The sequence below is a fragment of the Hemicordylus capensis genome, chromosome 6 (assembly GCF_027244095.1).
Source record: "Hemicordylus capensis ecotype Gifberg chromosome 6, rHemCap1.1.pri, whole genome shotgun sequence".
Classification (NCBI taxonomy): domain Eukaryota; kingdom Metazoa; phylum Chordata; class Lepidosauria; order Squamata; family Cordylidae; genus Hemicordylus; species Hemicordylus capensis.
The window spans coordinates 103,817,440-103,828,836 of record NC_069662.1 but is presented as its reverse complement, the minus strand read 5'-3'; the positions used below and the strand labels follow the sequence as shown (position 1 = coordinate 103,828,836).

The 11,397-nt window shown below is 42.9% G+C and overlaps 1 protein-coding gene across 2 annotated transcripts in view; it reads right to left on the bottom strand.

Moving 5' to 3' along the window:
* Positions 1-1,971: 1,971 nt before the first annotated feature.
* Positions 1,972-11,397, bottom strand: part of TOPAZ1 (testis and ovary specific TOPAZ 1) — an 87,140-nt gene continuing 77,714 nt past the window's right edge. For both annotated transcript variants that reach the window (XM_053262755.1, XM_053262756.1), the window contains exons 18-20: positions 7,551-7,754; positions 6,503-6,686; positions 1,972-2,259 (exon numbers count right to left, since the gene is read on the bottom strand). In XM_053262755.1, the coding sequence (XP_053118730.1) occupies positions 2,046-2,259; positions 6,503-6,686; positions 7,551-7,754 (602 nt within the window). In that variant the 3' untranslated portion in view covers positions 1,972-2,045. The remainder of the gene's footprint in view (positions 2,260-6,502; positions 6,687-7,550; positions 7,755-11,397) is intronic.

The following is an 11,397-nucleotide window of genomic DNA, read 5'->3' as shown; positions in this document are numbered from 1 at the left end:
ACAAAATGTTGCAGGATATCCCTGACCTGGTGTACATGTTACCTGAGCTGCTGGGGTAGGGATGCGAGCTAGCAACAAAGATAAGAGTCCCTACTCTAACTAAGTCTTACTTTATATGCAAATTGTATTTGTCCTGTTTCCTGGGTTTTAAGTGTTCAGTTAACTGGTGTTCAGTCCCAGCTCCTTTTCATCCTGTTGTGACTGTCTTAAGGAAGTATACTTTAAGCAGAGTAAGTTCCTGTTACCCTGAGTCTGTCAGTACCTCCCTCTTGCCTGCATGCACTCCGGTTATGCATCCATAAGGATCATTTTCCCAGTTCTTTCAGATGTTCACCACAGTGCAGTGCACATTTCCCAGCTCTACAGAGATTTCATTCCTAAATTTAACTTACCTAATGCAACCAGCTGAAATGTTCTATACTACTAAATCTAGTTATTACATACAGTTATGTATGCTGTTATTGTTTCAGGTTTGCATGACACAACTTTAGGAGCAGCCAAGACTGGTAAATACAGTACAGGTGGGCAAGAAGCCTCCATTGCCAGAAGATATACCACACTTCCAATAGTGTATTGGATGATGTACATTCAACAAAATTTAACCACCAGCAAAAATAAGTAGCAATATAATGCAACCTTGGGCTTTCTAGAAACAAGGCCAATTAATAAAGTTATAACAATTCCTATGAAATATTGCCAATATAGTTGCTATTATCTTGCCATGTAGAAGAGACCAACAAAGAATCTTGCAGCATCTTAAATAGACTGAAGCTTTCCTGGGCCAAAATCCACTTCATCGGGTGAAGACGCCCTCAAAGAGAGCACAAAAGATACAGCAATGCAGTAGATGTGTCACTTCACAGTTCAGAAGGCACATTTCATACAAATAAGCTAATCTAAGTTGTGTATGACCCATTCTTTTGATGGGATAAAACTATGCCTGTTGAATAGTTGCCCACTAAACTTCTTTGCTTAAAGACACAGGAGTCCTGTAAGTAAAGTTTCAACACTCTTGTGAACCATACATAAGGCAGCTCCTCATATCCTCCAGCAAAGCACCAGAGCAGCCCTATTATAGATTCAACTGTGAACTGAATCACCCCTTAAATGAAGGGACTGATTCAAGGTCAAATCGAATCAGCCTCGATTCGATGAGAGTCAATTAGCATGATTTGAGTGGCCATTTTGGTGGGCTTTCCACCCTTGCTGATTGCTTTGCTGGCACTGGCTTCAGACTGGCTTGAGATCTCATAGGAAGCTGCCATATACTGAGTCAGACCATAGATCCATCTAGCTCAGTATTGTATTGACTGGCAGTGTCTTCTCCAAAGTTGCAGGGAGGAATCTCTCTCAATCCTATCTTGGAGATGCCAGAGAGGAACCTTGGAACTTTCTGCTCTTCCCAGTGTGGCTCCATCCCTTAAGGGGAATATCTTACAAGTGCTCACACATCAAGTCTCCCATTCATATGCTACCAGGGAAGACTCTGCTTACCTAAGTGGACAAGTCATGCTTGCTACCACAAGACCAGCTCTCCTCTCCCCATCTCCTTGCTTCTTGGTTGGTTTGTTGGCATGGGCTACTGTGCCCCCATTGGCTGGAAGGAGGGAACACTTTTGGAGGGAATTTCAAAATGTATTCAAAGGGACAGGGAGGCAGAGAGTCCTTAAGAAGAGGATATATCAGGGCAGAAGGAAGATTTGATTTTGTGGTTTTCTTTTCTCAGCACTGAGTATATGCTGTGCTACCTATTGCTGCTCTAACTGTTTTGCTGGCTCACCAATTGGCCAAGGCAGAACTTGGGTGGTTTGGTCTATTTGTGAGATAGTTCCTAAAGTTAACAGGGAAAAGGTCTTTAAAAAACAATTAGAGACCATTTTTATGTTTAAGATCTGAAGTTAAAATGCCATGTATGCAATTTTTTGTGATACAAATTGAATGGCTGAATTGTACATATTAATGAGAGGTGTCTGAACACAACAAAAACCATCTTTATTGATTTATTATTTTGAACAATGATTACTGTAACGGAAGTCTATCAATGACTACTGAAAGAGCCAAGCTTTTCCTGCCCATTTCATGTTCTCTTTCAACCATTTGAGAACATACGTGTATTCCAAGCTATAAACTTGCTCCTTGTTAATATTTACTGTTAAATGTTTTATGAAAAGCTTTGGACTAGATATACAAGCAGCTTGGATTAGCCTGTCCACTGCACTTTGATAGTCATCTGTGCTTCCAACACTGTTGCCTTCACATCTGCAAGAGAATTTTAAATTATGATCAACATTCACCTGCTAGGTAGCTCTCACATTTCAAGACTACCTCACCCCATTCCCCAGTCGCCACAAGAGTGGTAATCAAAAGTGTACTCAATTCCACTTTTGTGAAATCTTTCAACTAAATGCTAGGGATGTGCACAAATTGATTTTTTTTATTTGACTTGTGCCCAAAACTAATCACCCCTGATTTGTTTTGTATCCAAATCTACCCCCTCCAAATCACCCCAGATTCAATTTGTATTTGCTTTGATTCAATTTTGATCCAGACCGATTCAGACCACTTAACAAGGTCCTAGGGGCACCAAATTTGGGTGGTGGGTAGGTTCCTAAGGCTGCCCCCAGCACCCAAATTTCAAGGCAGTGGGGCACTTGGTTGATTTTTAATGATTTTTTAATTTAATGATTTTTTAATTTTAACTGATTTTGAATATTCTGCCATAGGAAACAATGGGGATCTGAAGTTGCCATATCCTAACCATAAAACGGATTCTCAGCATTCATTAAAAAAGAAAAACTAAGCTCTCGTCGTAGAGTTATGGAGCAAAATGTGCAGTCATTATTTTGCAAGTGTTTGGATTCTTTGGTGTATAATAACTTCTCCTCATAATGAATCCGTATGAGGATTCATTGCACACCTTCATTTCTTCTGTTCATTTTGACTCACTGGACAGTGTCAACTGCCATATGCCAACTACACCGCCCCCCATCTGCAAGGCAGTGGGGTACTCATTTTAATTTTTTAGGAATACCGAACTGTTTAGATTCCTTGGTGTCTAATAACCTTTTCTCATAATAAATCCCTATGAGGATTCATTATACACCTTTGTTTCTTTTGTTCATTTTGACTATCATTGGACAGTGCCAACTGTCAACTGCCATGTGTCAACTACACCCCACCACCACCACCACACGCACATATACACTGGGGTACTCAGTTTATATTTTAGGTATTTTTGAAGTGTTTAGATTCTTCTGTGTCTTCATTACACACCTTCATTTCTTCTGCTCATTTTGACCTCACTGCTTTGCAGGTGGGGGTGGGGAATTAGTGGCATCCCATGTTCCAACTACCCCACAACCCACTGGGTACTCAGTTTATATTTTAAGAATTTTTGAGGTGTTTAGACTCTTTGGTGTGTAATGAATCCTCATAGGGATTCATTATGAGGAAAGGTTATTAGACACCAAAAAGCCTAAACATTTGAAAAAAATCCTAGAACATAAACTGAGTATTACCCCACTGCCTTGCGGGTGGGAGGGGGTGTAGTTGGCACATGGCAGTTGACAGTTGGCACTGTCAAAAAGACAGTCAAAATGAACAGAAGAAATGAAGGTGTGTAATGAATCCTAATAGGGATTGATTGAGGGGAAGTTACTATACACTAAAGAATCCAAACACTTGAAAAATAGTGTCCACATATTTTGCTCCATAACTCCACTTCTGCAAGGGCTAGAGTTTAGCTTTTTTTTTTTTTTTAAATTAAAAGAAAGCTGGGAATCTGGGGGAATTAATAGGAAGGATCCGAATTTTGAATCGAATCAGGCACGATTCAATTTGTACCCGAATCTAGCCATTGGACTACAGGGGTGATTTGTTTTGTCTCCAAATCACCTGAATCAGCTAATTTGGGTACAAATCAATTTGCAAATCCCTACTAAATGCAAGTGTTAACTACAGGCAGCGGGGTCTAGACAAGAGACTGACAACCTTTCAGAAGTGGTATGCCAGATCTTAAGGGGCAGCTTGAGAAGGTACATCCTTGATGCTAAATTGGCATCTCTGCTTTATTAGCCCTGCCCCAAGCAGTGATGCTGCCTTGTCCCCACCCTGCATGTCACTAGATTCACCACTGGACTGGAAGCCTTGTGCTCTAGGGATGTGCACGGTCCAGCCAAATGCCGGTTTGTCAGCGGGGTGGGGTTTACCTTTAAGCAGGAGGGAGGGTGCTCTCCCCCCTGCCACCCCACTGCGTTTCCCCACTGGCACTGTGACCAAAATTGCTGGCGCAGGGCAGTTGTGTACCTCCTTGCTGCCCCAGACTGCGTCCTACCAGAAGTGGACGGTGTGCAACGTGGCACGGAGGTATACAGCCGCCCCGTGCCAACCATTTTGGTCACAGTGCTGGCAGGGGGATGTGGTGGGGTGAGGGGTAAGAGCACCCTCCCTCCTGTTTAAAGGTAACCCCCACCGCTGCTGGTTCGGCCAAACGCTAGACCTTCTGAACCGGTCTGGTGGTCTAAAAGGACTGCCGAACTGGTTCGTGCACATCCCTACTGTGCTGATCACCACCTTTCTTCTTCCTGGAAGCGTTCAGTGCTATTCTCCAGCCATGATTAAGCATCGCCAGCTGGTCTGCCTCTCTGTCCTTCAACAAACCTTTGTGCTATGTCTCCCTCCATTGTGGGACCAGACAAAGGACAGAAGTTAGTTGCTGGAGGGAAGAAAAAGTTAGCACACGAGGAAGACTGGCTGCTATAGTTGCTATGCAACTAGCCCAATGGTTGCCTCTGGCTGGCGTGTCACACTTGCTGTACGAAACTGTGGACATCCAAGACTGGTGGCGGCGGCGGCATGTGCATTCAAGAGAAAGCACCAGCCAGCCTACACAGCCGGACACCCCTCCACTGCCAATCCTGGATGTCAATTGCCTGCTACAGCACATAACAACATGCCAGCCAGATGGAATCACAGTGGCTAGTCTTCCTAGAAGTGTGTATGCCGCTCACAACTATTTTGTGTGCTGGTTGGCACCCATGCCACAGGTTGCTGACCCCTGGCCTAAACCATAATGTGGAGGAATTATTTCCCCTCAAACATCTGAATGAAGAATGAGGAGATCAGCAAGAGGACCTTAGGAAAAAAGAACAAGGGAAAAGTGGAAAACGGGAAAGTGGAAACACTATCAAAGAAAATGGAAGAAGAGGGTGATGAAGATTCAGAGCTAGAAACCTTACTGAGGAGTAGAGAACAAATTTTCATTAAATATCAGCAACAGAGCAGAATTAGATGTCAAAAACCTAGAGCATGTCTTTCCCCCTTCTTCCCACTAATGTGTGGTATAAGACCATATAACATATCCTCATGTGAACATCCCCACATCTCTCACACATAACTGGCTGTTGGTGACATGGAGTAATGTTACCAAGTAATGACATGTCACATGCTATATTACATATTATTGGCAAGAGGCAAGGAGGATACAGAGTGGTGGCAATGCTGTATTTCTTGTAAGATCTAGTTCTGCCCTGACCATGAAGTCATGAATAGGGATGTGCACAAAGTGATTTGGTGCATTCCACCAAATCGTTTCAGATGGGCAGAGTGGTACCTTTAAGCATAAGTAAAACAGGTCTTTACCTGCTCCTCTGCCACGCTGCCACTTTTCTGGGTGCAGTGCTGCTTAGAAGTCTGTGTGTGGTCGCACAGACTTCTGAGTGGCACAGCACTGCATCTGGAAAAACAGCGGTGTGGCGGAGGAGCAGGTAAGAACCTGCTTTACTCATGCTTAGAGCTACTGCTCCCCTGAAACATTTGTGCACATCCCTAGTCCTGAATAATTACCAGGAAATAAAAGATATACTACATCAATTAATGCTTATCACTAGCATAACTTGAATAACTTTATTGGTAGGCAAAAGTGTTTAGGAGAAAGATTAGTGTGAACTAATCTGAATGTGAACTAATGTGAACTAATAGTGTGAACTCCAGAAATGGGATTTGAAGATTCATTTTTACAATGGGAAATTCAAGATAGTATAAGACACTGATACAGAAGGGAATACTTCAATTTTTTGGAAGTAGAAGGGGATAACTGCAAATTTAGTATAGTAGTTTGAAGTTGGCAGCAAAATATCCTTCACATAAGATGGCCATGAAAATGTCCATGCTACTCCTTGCAATAATTGCAAGCAGGTGCTGCGAATATTACTAAGGTTTGCAATATACTGGTATTTGTTCTATCTTCAGATGTGACTCAACTGCACAGTCACTTTGACTAACATTTAAAGGAACAAAGTTCTCTTTTCTGGTTCTTAATGGCAATGCTTTATATTACCCAGTAAGTCTGTTTCTTCAGATATCTTTATTTATCATATTCCCTTCATACTGTATAAATTACTGATGTAAATTATAAATACAGGATTTTTTTCTTTTCAACTGAAAGACAAGCAGCAAAGTTTCTTGTGAGACTACACAATTGCACATCTGAAGATGTACTAACCTTTTCAGTACTATTTGGAGTATTTGACTGGAAGCACCAGGACTCTGAATACTACTAGCATTTGAAACCAAGAAGATTTCAATTGCTAACAACATCTCAACTTCAGTCATGTAAAATGGAATCAGCAGAAGTTTACGGTAAAGATTTCCCTCCAGTGGTGGGTAGCAACCCAATGCCAAAGCACCTAAAATGTGACAGTAAAAATATGAAGATGGGTTAAACTGTACTAACAACATGCATGTTTAAATGTATGTATAAGAAACTTGATTCATTTATTACTTGGTATATTTCTATTTGGAATATATACTTAGAGGAATATTTATTCCTCTAAATATTGCAAAGGGTTCCCTAATAAGATTCCTTGAGCTTCTTGTAAATTCTGAGCTATTTCCATCTTCATCTTAACAAGTGTGCGTGTGTGTGCAGGAGGGTGTTTCTGCAATTCCCCCACATTTATTCAGAATGCCCAAAGTATTTTCTTTTTTAAAAAATCTCCTATAAAATTAGGACACCATGAACTTTTCCAATGGTCTACCACTAATTGTGCTGTAAACTGTCATTTGAGATTTTGTTTTCTGCCTTTGGCTGAGGTCAGTCTGTACTTCTTTCTTTCCTTCAAAAAGAGAAGTTGTATTTCTGCATGCATTTCTTCCATTTAACTGTAGAACTATTCTAAAGGACAAGCATAAGAAAGTTAGAAATAGGTGGATCTGCCTAGGGATGTCTACATTTACTGAAAAATCTGCCTGGAAAAAAGGTACAGCATCAGTCCATATGTTTAAAAAAGGCATAAGTAGTCAACCAAAATAGTAATGGAAAAGCCTGGCTGTCAGTTTGCCACAGTAGATATTTTGTGAAATTTATCAGTAACTATCTTCAAAATGATATCCAAAGAGATCTAGTAAAATAGCAATTCTGGCCAATATTCTTCAATACCAATCACTATCTGTGCATAATTGTGAGCCAGACTGCAACCTAAACTTTTCCAAGTGATGTTTTTCCAATTATCCCAATTATGCAGTAAATAATTATTTTAAAGTGAGCTTACATTTATAACATGTCCTGGCTTTAACCCACAAACAACTTCTTCCCAGTGCTGTGATTACTGCTCTAAGTAAATTAAATTCAATAGGGATTTTCTTTGCAAACATGAACTCCACTACAGCAGAAGATATTCCAAGGTTTTTGTTTTCTGAACAAGTACTTAGAAATTTGTTAAACAAAGTGCTGTACTGTGAGACATCCAGAGTATCTGTAAGAGAAAAGCGAACTATTTACATTCTACAGATCTGAAACAGTATATACACAACTTACATAAATGATGAATTTTATTCAACTATTAAACTTATGTATGTTTTCAACAACATAATGGTTCAGGACTACCTCTTTTATTAGGCAAACTGAAGTAATGGCCTCAGGCACAAGTGCACCGTGGGGCAGCTAAGTGCAAGCACCTCATCCCATCCCCCACAGGTGTCACCCCACCTGCCTGCTAGGGATGTGCAAACTGGCTCAATGGTTTGGTGTCGAACCGAACCACCCCCCATTTGGTTCGACCCCGGACTGAACACCACCTAAGTGTTCGGGGGTGGGTGTGTAATATATTTTTTAACCTTACTCCCTTCCAGGGAGTGGCTGGAGGTGGCGGGGGTGTGTGTCCCGCGGAGGTTCCCCCTCCCCCCGCCGGCTTTCTATATGCCCCCCTCCAACCGGTTCTCAGCCTTCTCCCCTCGGCGCGGTGGCCATTTTAAAGGCCGCACGCCTGCACGATTGGCACTGCCTCCACAGCAACTCCCAAGAAAGGAGTAAGGTTAAAAAAATAAAATAAACAGAAAAACGTTCACAACCCCCCCCCCCGAACCCCCAGGGGGAGGTTCAGGGGGTGCCAGACTGAACTGGCCTGGTAGGGTTTGAGTCCGGTCTGGTCTCGAACTGAACCAGACCAGCCAGTTCCATGCACATCTCTACTGCCTGCAGCTAGTCTGCCATCATCTCTCCCGTTTTCTGCTGCTGCTGTCCCTTTCGTTCTCCTCCCTCTCCTAGGGCATGTTCCACCTGCCCTTCCCTTTTGCAGCTCCCTGCTGATCAGTCACTCATTGCTGCAGTAGCAGCAACATTTGGCTTTCCCCCACTGTGTGTGTGTCCCTTGGTGCTACCATACTGCTGTTCCAGCAGCTGCTGCTATAGCACTGCTATTCTGTGGGCTCCCAGAAGCCTCTCTGCTTATGTCTGAGACCACAGGCTTATGGTTCTCACTTTTAACATGCTCAGGAGTCTCACGAGATCATGGGCTCCCCATTTGTTGGCATATGGGGACAAGTCACTTAGCAGGCAGTGGGACAGTCGTCAGGGCTGTCCTTAGAGAGCCCTGGTGAGGTGTGGGGCTGGGGCCAATCAGCCAGTGCGGGGTCCCCTTCCAGTTAATTATAATGAGGGTTAAAAGAACAGGGCCCAGGTGGTCTCCCTGCTTGCCATGCCCTAAGGACAGCCCTGGCATTCGCCCCCAGATTCACCAGCTACCAAGCAAATTAAAAGGGGATTAGCCTCGCACCTTCCCCCACACTAGGGAATGTCTAAGTAGACTCTGGAGTTAACTTCCAAGTAAGTCTCCTCAAGGTCTTTCTGTTCAAAGATTGACCCTTTACTTCCCCTCCTCTGCAGTTGCCGCGAACACCAATCACCTTAGCAGGAAAGTCAGATAAGGCACTGCAGATGCAACTCCCCTCCCATCACAAAAGGGCTGAGTGGGCAATAGGAACTCAGAGGTGCTCTCATTAAAATTACTGATTGGTTTACCAGGTCCTTCTGACCTGAGAGATACTGTGCTTGCACATTCATCCAGTCCATCTACATACAGGTTGCTCTTCACCCATTCAAATTATTGTACTCCAGCAAAGCAAACACAGACAATGGATCCATTTGAGATTCATCAGAATTACCCTTTCCAGGAAAGAAGAGCAACTGGAATGTTGCCTCAGAACACATTTTGGGTTATAACTGCCCCTGGTTTCTTGAACCTGCGTGCTTTATTTGGTTAGACTTGGCACCCGCTGTAACACCTGGCTATGTCTTGCTCTGCATGCCATTCATGCTTCCGGCCTCCAGATCGGCCTTCCTCACTGGCCCAGCCCACTTTGCTTCTACTAGAAGTTGGCTGCACGAAAACAAACACCTTTTGGATCTACTCTTGCTGCCTAACCCCTGAACTGCTTTTGCTTCTTTGCCACCTGGTTCCACTCCTGAGGAAAGAGGTTCTTTGGTTGTGCCTGATCCATGAGGGTCCAATCGCCACTAAAGGAAGGACGAGGTTGTATGATAATCACTGCCCCCACCCCAGGCTCTCTCTATCCTTGCTCTTTTCTTAAATCCAAAAACCTGTTTTTCTTAAGCCTCCTTTCTCTAGCTAGCCCAGAAGTTATTTTAATTCAGACACTAAGCTAAATTGCCTCTTTGCAGTTATCTGGTTAATTTTGTAATGTATTTACAAATTGTAGTAGTTTACAAATGGTAATAATATTGCTTTAATCAACTTTCTTATTGCACTATACCCCTGAACCCCAAATAAAACCTTTCTTTGTTTTTGAACTTCAACCTCTCTGTCAGTTCATTTTCTCATGACCAAAACTTTGCACAAAAATTATTCTGACATGGGACTGCTCCAGCCTAGCTCGCTAATTCCCCACACAAAGCCCAAACACATTTAGGTGTGTTTGCCAATCACCCTGGAACAGTTGCATTAACACAGCCACCATCATTGTCTTGCTTGTCAGATGCTGCTGTCTCTCCAGTAGTACTGCACTTGTCTGCTTCAGCCAGAGAATGACTTGCTGGCTCACCAACCCATTTCTGTCATTTTCTGGATTCTGCTATCTCCCCATTGTGAAGATAGGCACATTATGGTGCTGCTGGGGAGTCAGCCACAAGGAGAGCGGCAGGCAGTTGAGTGAGGCAGCAGTGAGGGACCCCTTTGTTAAGCAGATTGCCAACTATGGCCCTGGTATGCAAGTTAATGTTTTAATGGCTGGAAGATCCACAGAGATGACTCTGAAAGTGGGTAGCCATGAGAGTTTTAAGGTAACAGATCTTACCCTCTTCCAACAGTGGATGGGAAGTGCTGGTGTGTGTGTGTGTGTGTGTGTGTGTGTGTGTGTGTAGATAAATACACGGTCTGGAATAAAACAGAGATAGTTTGGATGAGGGACTGAATGGAGAAGCCAAGAGAGGTTTGCAGAGGTTCTGAAAATCAGATGCGATCTTTTGATGAATGGTAGGAATATGCATGCTGCTTGTCTCCACTTGATGCTCACTTGTATATTTGGAAAGAAGCCAAATATTACAAAGTCATCATAAGCCTCTCGTTAGCTCTAATCTAAAGGCAGCAAGAACTCAGTATTGCTATCCCCTTGGGACTTCTCACCACTTAGGGAAGAGGAGAATGTATAACACTACATTGGGACATCTCACTGGTTTTCTCCCTCACAACCTTGTGGGACAGATTAAGTTGAACGATAATCTGGCCCAACACTATTCAGCAAGCCTTATGGCTCAACAGAAAATTGAACTCTGATCTCCCCAGCAGAAATCTATCCATGGCACTATATTGCACCATACTGTACTATATGGCTCTTCCATATGCCAATAAGTTATCCACCTCAGGAATAGTTTTTTGTACCCCAACTATATCCGAAGTTGCCCACTGGTTCTTGGCACCACTTCCAATCTTACCTCAGAGCTTATTTTGAGCCCTTTTCCTGCTTCCAATTGAATGGGGATGTTAAGTTTTATTTTCCACCCATCCTTTGTCTCTGAACTGCAGGAATTACAGCATCACTGTCACTTCTAATTCTATTGGAGGTTTTAGAATATATTCTAAAAGACAAGCAAGTCAGATTCCC